We start from the raw sequence: 14002 nt of genomic DNA on the forward strand, positions 1-14002 counted from the left end.
ATGAACAACTCATTTCTTCGTTTGAAGAATTGGTCCTCTCCACACTTCTTTAAAAATGCAAATATGGGATGGGACGGGGAGTGGAAGGAGAGTAATACATTAGGGGTAGCTACATGGCACAGTGGATAGAGCTCTGGGCCTGGAGTCAGGAAGACCTGAATTCAAATCCCCTCAGATACTTTCTAGCTGTGGAACCTGGATAAGTCACTAAGTTTCAGCTGGAAAATGGGGCTAATAATAGCCCCTACCTCCTAATGTTTTTGCCAGTCTCAAATGAGATATTTGTGAAGCATTTAAATGCCTGGCACTTAATAGGCTCTTAAAAATGCTTATTTCAACAAAAGAGTTAATGGCTGAAGGGGCAGGTAGGTGACGCAGTGGATAAAGCACCGACCCTAGATTCAGAAGGACCTGAATTCAAATGAAGCTTCAGACACTTGACACTTACTAGCTGTGTGACCCTGGACAAGTCATTTAACCCTCATTGCCCCACAAAAGAAAAAAGAAAAAGAAAAAGTAAGTGGCTGAGGCTGTTGTGGAACTCAGGAAGATGTCTTCCTGACTCCAGGCCCAGAACTCTATCCACTGCACCACCTCGTTGCCCTATGTAAGATTTGTATAAAGTGGTAAAATTAATAGAAACATGAAAACAGATATAATAACTATAGTAATATGAATGAAAGGAACAATAAAATGAAGCAAAGAATTGTGTTGTTATTATTAAAACCAATATTGGCCCAGTAACAAGAGGATTTAAAGTCAAAGGACCTGAGTCAATTTCTACTTTCTAGCTATGTGATACTAAGCAAGACCTCTCCAGGTCTGTTCCCTCAAAATGAGAGGGTTAAACTCAGGGGTGTGCTAGTAAATGTTTAACAACCAGCTCTCCAAAAAAAAAAAAAGAGAGGGGGGAGTATACTACAACGCACTTTTAATCTTCATTATTAGCATTTTCTCTATCACTTTCTTAAGTCTAGATAATAAATTTTTTTTAATTAAGTCCTGATTTGTAGCATTTGCAGATTTCCAAGATGTAAATGCTCACACTGAAAATTTAACAATCTGCTCTAGTGAGCAGCTGCCTCTAGCACCCTCCCACACACACTCCAGTTAGGGCTAGATGATATCTGATGTTCCTTCCAGTTCTAAATATATGATCCTTTGATTGCTGAAAGGTAGGAGACTAGGGACATGGAATTTTGAAAACTCACTTAGACATCATTCTTGTGTTGATTGTTGTTGCTGAACTGTTTTCTTCTCACTAGGAGCCAGTAGGAAAGGGAATACAGTGATGGTGATGTAAAAACAAAAGGCATCCATAAAAATGTGAAAGAAAAAGAAAGAATTCTTTCTGCAGTGTTACTTCTAGACATCTCCTCTGGGTGAAGGCCGATAAAAACAGGTTAGAGTGAGCTGGCAAATTTCAAATTTTTATCAACAAGTTTTAAAAAACAGCATTTCTCATGAGGCGAGGACTGCATTCCATTGGTTATCATAAGCTTCTAGGTCACAAGGTACGTGAGTGAGCCCACAACATGTACAGCCTGTTAGGCCTTTCCCAAGAACACAGCTTCGTGTTCATCTCCATGCCTCCAGGGCTGATGCAAGGCCTTGGGGGGTTGTGTGGGTTCAGTAGTGAGGTGACTCCTCAGACCAAGGCCAAAGCAACATAGAGATAACAGCAGACAGCCAAATTCCTCTTCCCACCCCCCAAGACAGGGAGGGAGATGGAAGAGTGGAGAGGGCTGGCTGATAGTAGGATGGATTTAAGTTAGACATAGGGAAAAATTTCTTCCCAGTGAGAATCCTATCTTTACTATTTACTAACAGTGTGATTGTGGGCAAGCAACCACTTCTTTGGGTCTCAGTTTCCCCTGCTATAAATGAAGAGGTTTGGCTAGACAATTTCTATATTCTTGTCCACTTCTAAATCCATGCTCCTATGATTGGAGGGTGGCTAGATGATGGAATGAGGGGAAATGATACCCTCTAGAGATTTATAGAGAGAGATAGGATAGGGACTGTGATGTCACTAGTATAGAGAACTCTTAATGAAAGGCAGCTAGGTGGCACAGTGGATAGAGCACCAAGGTTGTAGTCAGAGACCTGAATTCAAATCTAGCTTCGGATACTTACTAGCTGTGTGACCCTGGGCAAGTCACTTAACCCTGTTTACCTCAATTACCTCATCTGTAAAATGAGCTGGAGAAGGAAATGGCAAATGATTTTCTTTGCTAAGAAAAACCCAGGGGGCAGCTAGGTGGCATAGTAGATAAAGCATTGGCCCTGGATTCAGGAGGACCTGAGTTCAAATCTGACCTCAGACACTTGACACTAAGCTGTGTGACCCTGGGCAAGTCGCTTAATCCTCATTGCCCCTCAAAAGAAAAGAAAAGAAAGGAAAACACCAAATGGGGTCATGAAGACTTGGACATAACTGAAACAACTAAACAAATATAAAAATGAAGAAACTTCATCTACCAAAGCAAGTCAGCACCTTCTTTGAAACTTAAAAGTTTCCGAGAGTTGCTTGGAACACTGAGGTTAAGTGACTTGCCCAGGGGTCACACAGTCAGTATGTGTCAAAGACAGGACTTGAATCCAGATCTTTCTGGCTTTGAGGCCAGGTCTCTATACACTAAATCAGGATCAACAAACTACAGCCTGAGGGCTAAATCCAGTACATGGAGTCTGTTTTGGTAGGGCCCTGCCACCTAAGAATGGGTATGTATTTTATTTATATTTGCAAGCAAAACTTTATTTAAAAATATAAAAAAATTTCTTAATTTGGGATATACAACAACAAGAGCAGGAAGGGGTGTGCAGATTTTGCTCCACTGGGCAGAGTTTGCTGACTCCTGCACAAAATTACAGAGATAGAGACAGAAACAGAGAGACAGAGAGAAATGGAGACAGAGCTATATCTATAGGATAGATAACTATATTTTCATATAGCTTAGCTATGATACTACCCAAAGGCAGGCAGATGGATAAAATCAGCGTTTGTCAACCAACCTATAATGTGTGAAATATTTGGACTGCCTCAAGCTGCTCTGCCTCCCTAGCCTCAGCTTGGCAGCTCAGGGAGCAAGGATAAAGGTAGAAGTTTTTGAAGGATGAAGGAGATGGAGGAAAAGGGGGAATCACGATTTTTTTTAAGTTTGTGACTTTAAACAATAAAAACAAAGTTTTGGCCTTTGGTATTAAAATTGTTGTAGATGAAGAAGAATTTGCTTCAGAACTGTGTAGGGGAGCAGCTAGGTGGCGCAGTGGATAGAGCACCAGCCCTGGAGTCAGGAGTACCTGAGTTCAAATCCGGCCTCAGACACTTGACACTTACTAGCTGTGTGACCCTGGGCAAGTCACTTAACCCCAATTGCCTCACCCCCCCCCCCCACCAAAAAGAAAAAGAAAGAAAAGATAAGGTTAAAGAACTGTGTAGGTCTGGGCCCTGACAGTTGGGAGACACTGGCCTAGGTGACTTCTCAGCCCTAGGATGGTCTGACTCAGCAGACCCATTGTGACCACTGTAGCTGGGCTGCCCCTCTCTCTAAGATGCAATAAATGCCTGATGTACCAGAGATTTACAAGCCTCTTGACCTTCCAGTCTCTGGAAAATCAATAGTATTTAAAAAAAACACACACCAGACCTTTGGTTTCTTTGGTGCAGGGAGCTCTGAGTGAGATATTTCCTTCACTACGGTAAATGGGAGCCTTCTCTGTAATTTATCATCTTGGGGAGAGGGCCCTCCATGGGGAGCTGAGAGGTTCAGAGAATCACCCAGGGTCACACAGTAGGACTCAAGCCATAAAGTATGAATTCTTCAAATAAAAACTTAATATCTTAATATAATCTTCATATAAAATCTTAAAATAATCAGATAGAAGATTTGTACCCTTTGAGGTGCCAAAAGATACGATTAGGACTTGGGCCCGACTCCAAGGCCAGCTCTATTCAAGCTGCCTTGGATTGGCCAAGGTGGTCAAAAATACATTAATATAGTGCTTTATGGTTTGTAAGACACATTCTTTACAAAAGCTGTGTGAGGGGGTTATTAGGAGAAGAAGAGGGAGGGCAATAAGCATTTATTAAGTACCTATGATGTGCCAGGCATTGTGTTAGGCACTTTATAAATATCTCATTTTGATCCTCACAACAACCCTGGGAGGTGAATGCTGATGTTATACTGAGACAGACAGAGGATTTAGTGACTTGCCCAGGATAACACAGCTAATAAGTAATTGAGGCTGTATTTGAACTCAGGCTTTCCTGACTCAATGCCCAGCGCTGTACTTACTAAGTCACCTAGTTATTTCATGGTACAATCTATCACTAACCCATTTTACAGATGAGGAAACTGAGGCTCTGAGCACTTAAGGTCATGGACCAGTAGAATGTAAGTTCCTTGGGGGCAGCTAGGTGGCACAGTGGATAAAGCACCAGCCCTGGATTCAGGAGTACCTGAGTTCAAATTCGGCCTCAGACACTTGACACTTACTAGCTGTGTGACCCTGGGCAAGTCACTTAACCCCCATTGCCCCGCAAAAAAACATAAACAAAACAAAACAAAAAAGAATATAAGTTCCTTGAGGGCAGAGGCTGTTTCGCTATTGTCTTTATATCCCTATTCCTTAGTATAGTGTCTGCCCACTAAGTGTCTGAGATGAAACTTCTGACTCTAAAACTGAGCTATCCACTATCCAACATACTACCTTGGAAGTGACCAACTATTGCTGCGAACAGTTTCTTAGTCAGTGGAACTCTAAAGAATGTCTCTTGGGGGGTAGAAGCAACAGAAAAATGAGCTTCCTTCTTGCACAAGAGAGATGAAGGAAGACTAGAGGGAGGGAGCAGGACCAGAGATCCCTCTAGAGCCACTGTCAGGGCAAACTAAGGAAAGCAGGAACAAGGGACCTACCTCAAAGTGAATGGCCCCATTCCCATCTGCATCAAAGGCATTGAAGAGGAAATGTGCATATGTGGTGGCATCTGCAGGGACAGACAGAGGGAGAGGGCTGGTGTTGAGTGCCAGGGAGCTGCCAAGATGCCTTCCGCCCCCCATGCCTTGCTCCCACCAGGAGTAGTTGTGTAGGGAATGCCCAGAGGAAGGGACACTTCACAGCCTGAAGCACGATGCAGGGCAGAAAGAATTTAGAACCCTCTGGAGAGTGGAGAGCAAGACTCTGGTCCCAGGGATTGTCTTCTGTGGTACCAGGGTGCTTGAAAACTGACAGCTACAACATTTCTATCACCTCAGTGGAGGCCTAAATCGGGAGAGCTGCATGTGGAGGGGCAGCCATTATATGCCACCAGTGACAAATGTGCCAATAGGTCAGCGCTGGCCCCGGAATATGCCCTGGATCCTCAGTCAGCCCTTGCTGCAGATGTCAAGGGTAGGTAAGGATGAAGGGGTGAATTAATCCAGCTACCTTGCTGCTAACCCCCGAGACAACATTCAGCTGAAGGATGAATGAATGGCTCTTTAGCACCCAGGGTAATGGAAATGGGGGGAGGGGCTAATGATGCTGATCTTCCTTCTGGATTGGAGAAGTGACAGTTTCATCAGTAGAAAACTTACCTCCTTGAGGGAAGAACTGGGAGTAGATGAGCTTGAACGTCTCTTCATCCACCAAGCCAGTGGGACATTCCTGCAGCAGAGAATCACCCTTCTTAGTGACTCGGTCCGCAGCTTCCCCTCCCCAAACCCCAGGAAAGTGAGTGACTGACAGATCACCATCCCAGACCACCGCGTCATACCCCACCCTCGTCATAGACCACCTTCTTTTCTCCCCTTTCTTTTCCTCTTTCCATAATAACCTCTTGGCCCTTCATGAAATTTATTTCATCCAGCTCTGAGGAAAGAACTGGGGGAGAGATGGAGGTACTGTAGTTGGTCTCCCCTTCCCAAATTGTATTGTCCTCCCAATCAACCCTAGTTCTATAGCTAAGAAAAGACTTGGGCCAAGGGAAGGGGAGAGGGCCCTCCATACACTATTTAACACAATGCAACAACATTAGAGGGGAGGGGGAATGATAACAGAAACTCTTGGGCTGGTTACAGGGCACACTGAATTCAGTTCTGATATACACACAGACACACACAGCCGTGACTCTCTCACTTCATACATCCTGAGTCACTCACACCCACTCTATTGTCCCCACTCAGAGATTCCCCTGGAGACCTAGAACCGAAGACTATCATGGGCTCCCTTGCCTCTCCACTCCAACCCAGGAGAGACTCACATTCTTGAATCCTCTGTACAAAGACTGCAGCTCCTTCTTGGTAAACTTGGTCTGAGCCTGGAGTTGGTCTAACGCCTCGGGCTGGTGGCGAACAGCAGAGAGCTCCAGTTCACTGTCACTACTATCTGAAAGAAGAGAAATGGACACATAGCTCAGTGAGTGGTGGTGCAGTGTGGGGGGAAAAAGAGCAGTGGGCTTGAGAGTCGGAGGATCTGAGTTCAAATCCTGCCTCTCCCATTTCTGAGCTTGGGTAGACCATAACTTCTGTCACCCTCCGTTTCCTTATCTGTAAAATGAGTGGGTTAAGGGCAGCTAGGTGGCGCAGTGGATAGAGCACTGGCCTTGGATTCAGGAGGACCTGAGTTCAAATCCAGCCTCAGACACTTGACACTTACTAGCTGTGTGACCCTGTGCAAGTCACTTAACCCTTATTGCCCTGCAAAAAACAAAAAACCAAACCAAACCAAAATGAGCAGGTTAAATTAGAGGCTCTTAATCTAGGATCCACAGACCCATGAATGAATTTTGCAGGGCTCGTGAACTTGGATGGGAAAAAATACATCTTTATTTTCTCTAATCTCTAACTGAAATTTGGTATTTCTTTCTGTTATGAATGGCAGTAACAAAATACTATTCTGATCAGGGATCCACAGCGGTTCCAAGACACAAGAAAGGTTAAGAACCCCTAGATTAGAAGATTTCTGAGGTCATTCTGGCTCTGCGATTCTGAGAGGTCAGGTTCCCCTTGGGAAGTGAAAATACAGAACCAAGAGAAAGAAGGAAGGTGAAAGCTATGAGTCCCACTTAACCCACCCCAAGTCACTCTATGGGAAACAAAGGTCTTGATCATACAGTCACCCACAAGCATTCCATTTCCATGTTCAAGGACCTCAAAATTCTGTTATCTGAGCATATTTTATCACTCCGCCTCACTACTCCTAAACCTATGCTCCATTTTCCCTGTAATCTTCACTCCTTGGTACTTGCCAGGGCCATCACTTCTACTCTAGTGATCCCCTGCTTCCTTTCAAATCTTAGCCCCTTGCTGAAGCAGTTCAATTTTACACCTCTGTCTATTCCAAAATGCTTTTCTTTCTTGCCCTGCTGTCTTATCGCCACTCACACTTTGCCAAACCCCACAGCTGGATTCCTCCCCACCGTCCACCACTTCTTTCACTCTATTCAGGAACCATTGAATGGGGCTGCAAGAAGTCACAAACCGTGCTTACTGGGTCATCCACTACAAATTTATATGATCTAATCTCACCTAGGACTTCACTGAAGCTTATATTCTTTCTTAATTGATTCTCTATCCCACTCACCACAGCAGCTATTACAAATCTATTTTCTTCTCAAATACACCACAGCATGCCCTGCCCCCATCATCTGGACTGTGGACTTCATCTCATACTTCACCAAAAAAAAATTTTTTTTAAGTCATTTATCTTAAGCTCCTTTTTTTCTCCTCCTCCTCCTCATCTCACATTCCCCTTATATCACCAGACTATTTTCTCCTCTCTATGCCAATCTCTTTTTTTGAGATTAATAATAATTATAATAATTGATTATTAATAATAATGATTGATAATAAATCAATGATTTAAAATTGATAATCATGGCTTATATTTATAATGTTTTGAGGTTTCAAAATTGCATGATATTCATTGTCTCATTTTTTCTTCTTTTGCCCCCCAGACACGGCTATCATTAGACACAGATAGGTGTGTGTATATATATGTATATATGTATGTGTGTATATGTATATGTGTATATATACATATACTATGTACTTGCATGCATGTGTGTGTTACATATAAACATTCATACACATACATATATATGTAAAATTATTCTATACTTACTTCTATTTATCAATTCTTTCTCTGGATGCAGAGAATGATAGCCCTTCTCCTTGCCAAGGCCAGTCCTTCTATATGTATACCCTCAATCCCATCACCTCCTGTCTTCTCTGGCAGGTTGCTCCCACTATCATCTCTCTTTTCCTTCCAATCTTCAGTTTCTCCCTATCCCTGCTTCTTAAAAACATGCCCAAATTTCCCCATATCCTTAAAAACCCGCACTCAAACTTATCATTTCCACAAGCTGTTGTTTCAAATCTCTCCTCCCCTTCACTAAACTCCTAGAAAAAGATATCTATACTTCGGTTCCTCTCTTCTCACTCTCTTCCAAACTCTCTGCAATCTACATTCTGACTTCATCATTCAACTGAAGCTGCTCTCTGCAAAGTTAGCATTTATCTCTTAATTGCCAAGTCTAATGGCCTTTTCTCTAACCTCATCCTTCTTAATCTCTTTCAAGCGTTTGACATTGTTGAACACACCTTCCCCCCCACCCCCTTTACTCTGTTCTCTTTGGGTTTTTATGGCTCTACTTTCTGGGTCCTCCTCCTACTTATCTCACTCACCCTCCTCAATCCCTTTGCTGGATCTCCATCTGTAACACACGCACTAATTTTGGGTCTCGACAAGATCTTGAGCCCTCTTCCCTTTCCTCTGTATACTTTTTGGCTTGGTGATCTCGACTCCTGTAGGTTCTATTATCATTTCTATTTGGTCATGATTCCCATATAGATATGGTCAGCCCTTGTTTCTCTTACTGAGCTTGTCTCTCATCCTGAACTACGTATGAAACACTTCAGGTTGGAAACCTCTCAAACTGAACCAGTAAAAAAAAATAAAAATAAAAACAATTGAACTTCCTTCCCTAACCATTCCCTCCCTATTTCAACCGAAATCACCACCATCCTCCCAGTCACCTGATCTAACATGACTCAGTGTCATCCTCAGCTCTTCAGTCCCACCCCACATATCAAACCAGAGGTCAAATCTCGTCATTTGCACATCTACATCTTTTGTATGTGTCTCTCTCTGCTCATTTAGCCACCCCCTTAGACTATGGCAATTGCTTCTTCATTACAATAGCCTTCTGGTCTTCCCGCCCCATGTTTCTCCCTGTTCCAAATAAAGCTGGCAAGCAAATTTCCTGAAGTAGTCTGATCATCTCACCATCTGACATGTTAAACTCCAGTGGTTTCTAATACTTGTGTCATCAAATATGAACTCCTTCATGGAGGTCTCCTCTTACGTTCCTGGGCTTCTTCCACATTACCCTCCTCTCTACAGTACAATTCTGGAGCCCTTGCTGTTCCTCACATGTGACATTTCATGCCCCATCTCCCTGTCTTTGTACTGCCCCACCCCATGCCTCTCCCTCCTCACCTCTGCTCCTTAGAATTCCTGGCTTTCTTCAAGACAGCTCAAATTCTACCTTCTGCCGCAGGCAGATCCATTTAGATACCAGTGTCTTCTCCTCTAAAGTTACTGGGTACCTGAGCTGGAGAAGGAAATGGCAAACTACCCCAGTTACATTGCCAAGAAAACCCCAAATGGGGTCACCCAGAGTCAGACACAATCAAAATGATTCAATACTTAGTATATATCTTGGATATACATGCATACAAATATAGTATATATATTGTGTGTGTATATAGTGTGTATATACATACATGTATGCTACATATGCATCTATAGACATGTATATATAAGCAGAGAGAGAGAGAGAGAGAGAGAGAATCTAAGCTCCTTGAGGGCTAGGATTTTTTAAAAATAAATTTAATTCTTTTCAATGAACAAAAATAGATTTTCTCTTTCTTCTCGCCCCCCCACAAAGAAAATAAAACCTTTATGACAGAACCCTATTTTTGCATAGTTCAACAAAACAAATTCCTGCATTGGTCATGTCCAAAAAATATGCCCCATTCTGCCTCCTTAATCCATAAACTCTCTGTCAGGAGGTGGGTAGCAGCATGAATCCTCTGGAACTATGGTTAGTCATCGAATTAATCAGAGTTCTTAAGTATTTCAAAGTTGTCTGTCTACAATGTTGTTGTTATTGTATAAATTGTTTTCATGAAAATGACACATTAATGCACTGGTGGAGCTGTGAACTGATTCAACCATTTTGTAGAGCAATTTGGAACTATGCCCAAAGGTCTATAAAATCATGCATAATCTTTGACCTAGAAATACCACTACTATATCTGTATCCAAAAAGAGATAAAACACGAAAAGGAAAAGGACCTGTATGTACAAAAATATTTATAGCAGCTCTTTTTCTGGTGGCAAAGATTTAGAAATCAAGGGTATACCCATCAATTGGGGAATGACTGAACAAATTGTGGTATGTGATTGTAATAGAATATTATTGTGCTCTAAGAAATAATGAACAGGATGCTCTCAGAAAAACTTGGAAAGACTTACATAAGCTAATGCAAAGTGAAATGTACTGTGTACAAATTAACAGCAATACTGTAAGATGATCAGCTGTGAATGACTTGGCTATTCTAAGCAATAATATGATCCAAGACAACTCTGAAGGACTTAGGATGAAAAATGCTATCCATCCCCAGAGAAAGAACTGATGGTGTCTGAATACAGATTGAAACATACTTTTTTACTTTATTATTCTTGAGGGAGTTTGGAGAGGGGTCTATGTTTTCTTTCACCATGTGACTAATATAGAAATGTGTTTTGTACAACTATACATGTATAACCTATATTGAAGTGCTTGCCTTCTCATGAGGAGTGAGGACAGGAGAGAATTTGTAACTCAAAGTTTTAAAAATGAACATTAAAAATTGTTTTTACATGTAATGGGGAAAAATAAAATACTAAATAAGAAGCCCACCAAAAATTACTTTCCTGGTTTTTCTCACTGCACTCTGTATCACTTCATATAAGTCTTCCCAGGGGAGTGGCTAGGTGGTGCAGTGGATAAAGCACTGGCCCTGGATTCAGGAGTACCTGAGTTCAAATCTGGCCTCAGACACTTGACACTTACTAGCTGTGTGACCCTGGGCAAGTCACTTAACCCCCATTGCCCTGCCCCCCCAAAAAAATATATAAGTCTTCCCAGGTTTCACTGAACCCATCCCTTTTATCATTTCTTATAGCACAATAGCATTCTATTACATTCATATGCAATAATTTGTTCAGTCATTCCCCAATTGATGGGCATTTCCTGGAGTTTCTAGTTCTTTGACAATGCATATAATATATAGAACATACAAAAATATATACACAAATAAATAATTTTGTACATGTGGACCTTTTTCCTCATTCTTTGATCTCTTTGGAGGTCTAGACCTAGTAGTAGTATAGGTGGGTCAAAGGTTATACAGAATTCAGTAAATTTTGGGACATAGTTCTGAATTGCTTTCCAAAATGGCTGACAAGTCCATAGAGCTTCCCCAATATAGCACATTAATGTACCTGTTTTAGTTTTTCTTTGTATCCCCAAGTACCTAACATTGTGCCTGGCAAATAGTAAGTTCTTAATAAATTCACGTTGATTGTTGACTTATTATCGTGTTGAAACAACAAAATGGTAGTAAGAGTGGTTTTTAAGGGTGGGGGTAGAGATGGGAATGGGGAGGGAAATGGAGGAAACAGGACACAGGTACTTGAGAAGGCAGCAACATTGTCATAGTGAGTGATAGAGCAAAGGAAGGATAAGATGGAAACAGCTCTCTGAATGACCTCTAGGACAAAGAGGTCAGATTGCCCTTCAGAAGGAGATGGGCCAGCAGTTGGAGTATGTAGAAACATGACTTTGTCTCTCTGAAGAATAACAGAGGCCCTAGATCAACAAGCCAGATGGATCAATCAATCACCAAATATTTGTTGAGCTCCTCCCTGGATAAAGGCAAATATTTACTAAGCATGGCACAAGGTGTTCACATGGTGATGCTAATGAGAGTAGAGAAAGTAGTCCTTTTTCTTAAAGAACTTAGAAAGGACAGGACTTATATACCTGACTGCAATAACAGATACCCTCTGAATGTCACACAATTATCTGCATCTGAGCATATTCCTAAGTTTGTGAAAGTATCAACATACAGGGACCAAGACCAGGGATCAAGCAACTTTGGAGTTAACAGTATGAGTGAAACGGAGGCAGTGCAGTTAGGAAAGCCAGCCAAAAGAAGATGAGATTTAAAATGACAAGGATAGAATTGATCTAGCAAAGAAGAAATCAGAGATTACCCAGTCTTGAGAAACAGTTCACAAGAAGGTTGGGCAACCAAAAAGGAAGAACTGCCTTTGGATCTAAGGGCAAAGAGGAGACCAGTTTGTGCTTTCCTCTCCCATTGCCATCGCTGGGCAGCGGAGGCTGACATGGGGAGATTGAGATGCTGGGCCATGCAGTAGGTTATTGTTGTTATTCTTCAGTTGTTTCAGTTGTGTCTGACTCTTCATGAGCCCATTTGGGGTTTTCTTGGCAGGTACTGGAGTGGTTTGCCATTTCCTTCTCCAGCTCATTTTTTTTGTTGTTGTTGTTTGTTTTTCAGTCATGTCCAACTCTTTATGACCCCATTTGGGGTTTTCTTGGCAAAAACACTACAGTGGTTTGCCATTTCCTTTTCCAGATCATTTTACAGATAAGGAAACTGAAGTAAACAGGGTTAAGTGACTTGCCCAGGGTCGCACAGCTAGTAAAAGTGTCTGTGATTTGAATTCAGGCCAGATTTAAACTTAGGTCTTCCTGACTTTAGGCTCAGCACTCTACCCACTGCACCACCTACCTGCCCCAGTAGGTTATAGATAAGGTCTGAAAGTCCTATTCTGGTCACTGTGTGAGTGGAAAAGTAGCTAGGAGGTATTCCTCATCCTTCCCTAATTTCTACCTTCTTGAAGGTAGGTCACCCGTATACCTTTGATTCTTCAGAAACTATATGTAGTGTTTCAAGAATATAGCCACATAGAATATTTCCATTAGGGACCTATGTGCAAGAAGTGGTATATCAGGATTTTCTAGAAGAATCATAAGACTGGAAAAAGGAGGTGGGACAGTCCTGTGGGAGGAGGGATAAGAGTCATAGCTTAAGAAGAAATGATGAGTATATGGTTAAGAACCCCAAGGGATGAGAAGGCCTTATGATATATTATTCCCAAGAGAATGTAAACTCTTGAGGGCAGGAATTATTTTACTTCTGTGTTCTTATCCTCAGAACCTAGCAAAGCACCTGATACTTACTGATGTTATTGAGTCATTTCAGACTCTTTGTGACCCCATTTGGGATTTTCTTGGCAAAAATACTGGAATGGTTTGCCATTTCCTTCCCCAGCTAACTTTATAGATGAAGGAACCAAGGCAAATGATATTAAGTACCACAGGGTCACATAGCTAGTAAATGTCTGAGGCCAGATTTGAATTCATTAGTTTAGTCTTCCTGATTCCAAGCCCAGTGTTCTATCTACTACACCACCTAGCTGCCCAGCCTACTGACAAGGATTTACTTATTTAATAGTATTTTATTTTTCCTATTACATGTAAGGACAATTTTCAACATTCATTTTTGAAAGATTTTGAGTTCCAAATTCTCCCTCCCTTTTCTCCCGCCCAAGACGGCAAGCATTCTGATACAAGTTATACATGTGTAATCATGTAAAACATATTCCCACATTAGTCATATTGGTAAAGAAGAAACTGAAAAAAACCCAAAGAAAGTGAAAATTGTATGCTTCCGTTTGCATTCAGACTCCATCAGTTCTTTCTCCAGAGGTGAATAGCATTTTCCATCACGAGTCTTTTGGAATTCTGACAAAGATTTACAACATGTACATTGTTATTCCTCAGAGACACAAAGTCATGACTCCATACCTTCTAACTTTTCTGGCCCATCTCCTTCTCAAGGGCAATCTGACCCCTGTATCCTAGAGACTATTCAGAGAGTAG

General features: G+C 41.8%; 1 protein-coding gene across 3 annotated transcripts in view; it reads right to left on the reverse strand.

Moving 5' to 3' along the window:
- KCNIP3 (potassium voltage-gated channel interacting protein 3) overlaps nucleotides 1-14002 on the reverse strand; it is a 173522-nt gene that overhangs the window by 15888 nt on the left and 143632 nt on the right. For all 3 annotated transcript variants that reach the window (XM_043985998.1, XM_043985999.1, XM_043985997.1), the window contains 3 exons: nucleotides 6245-6369; nucleotides 5580-5649; nucleotides 4920-4990 (listed from right to left, as the gene is read on the reverse strand). In XM_043985998.1, coding sequence (XP_043841933.1) covers nucleotides 4920-4990; nucleotides 5580-5649; nucleotides 6245-6369 — 266 coding nt within the window. The remainder of the gene's footprint in view (nucleotides 1-4919; nucleotides 4991-5579; nucleotides 5650-6244; nucleotides 6370-14002) is intronic.

This window comes from Dromiciops gliroides, chromosome 2, assembly GCF_019393635.1.
Source record: "Dromiciops gliroides isolate mDroGli1 chromosome 2, mDroGli1.pri, whole genome shotgun sequence".
Taxonomy (NCBI): Eukaryota; Metazoa; Chordata; class Mammalia; order Microbiotheria; family Microbiotheriidae; genus Dromiciops; species Dromiciops gliroides.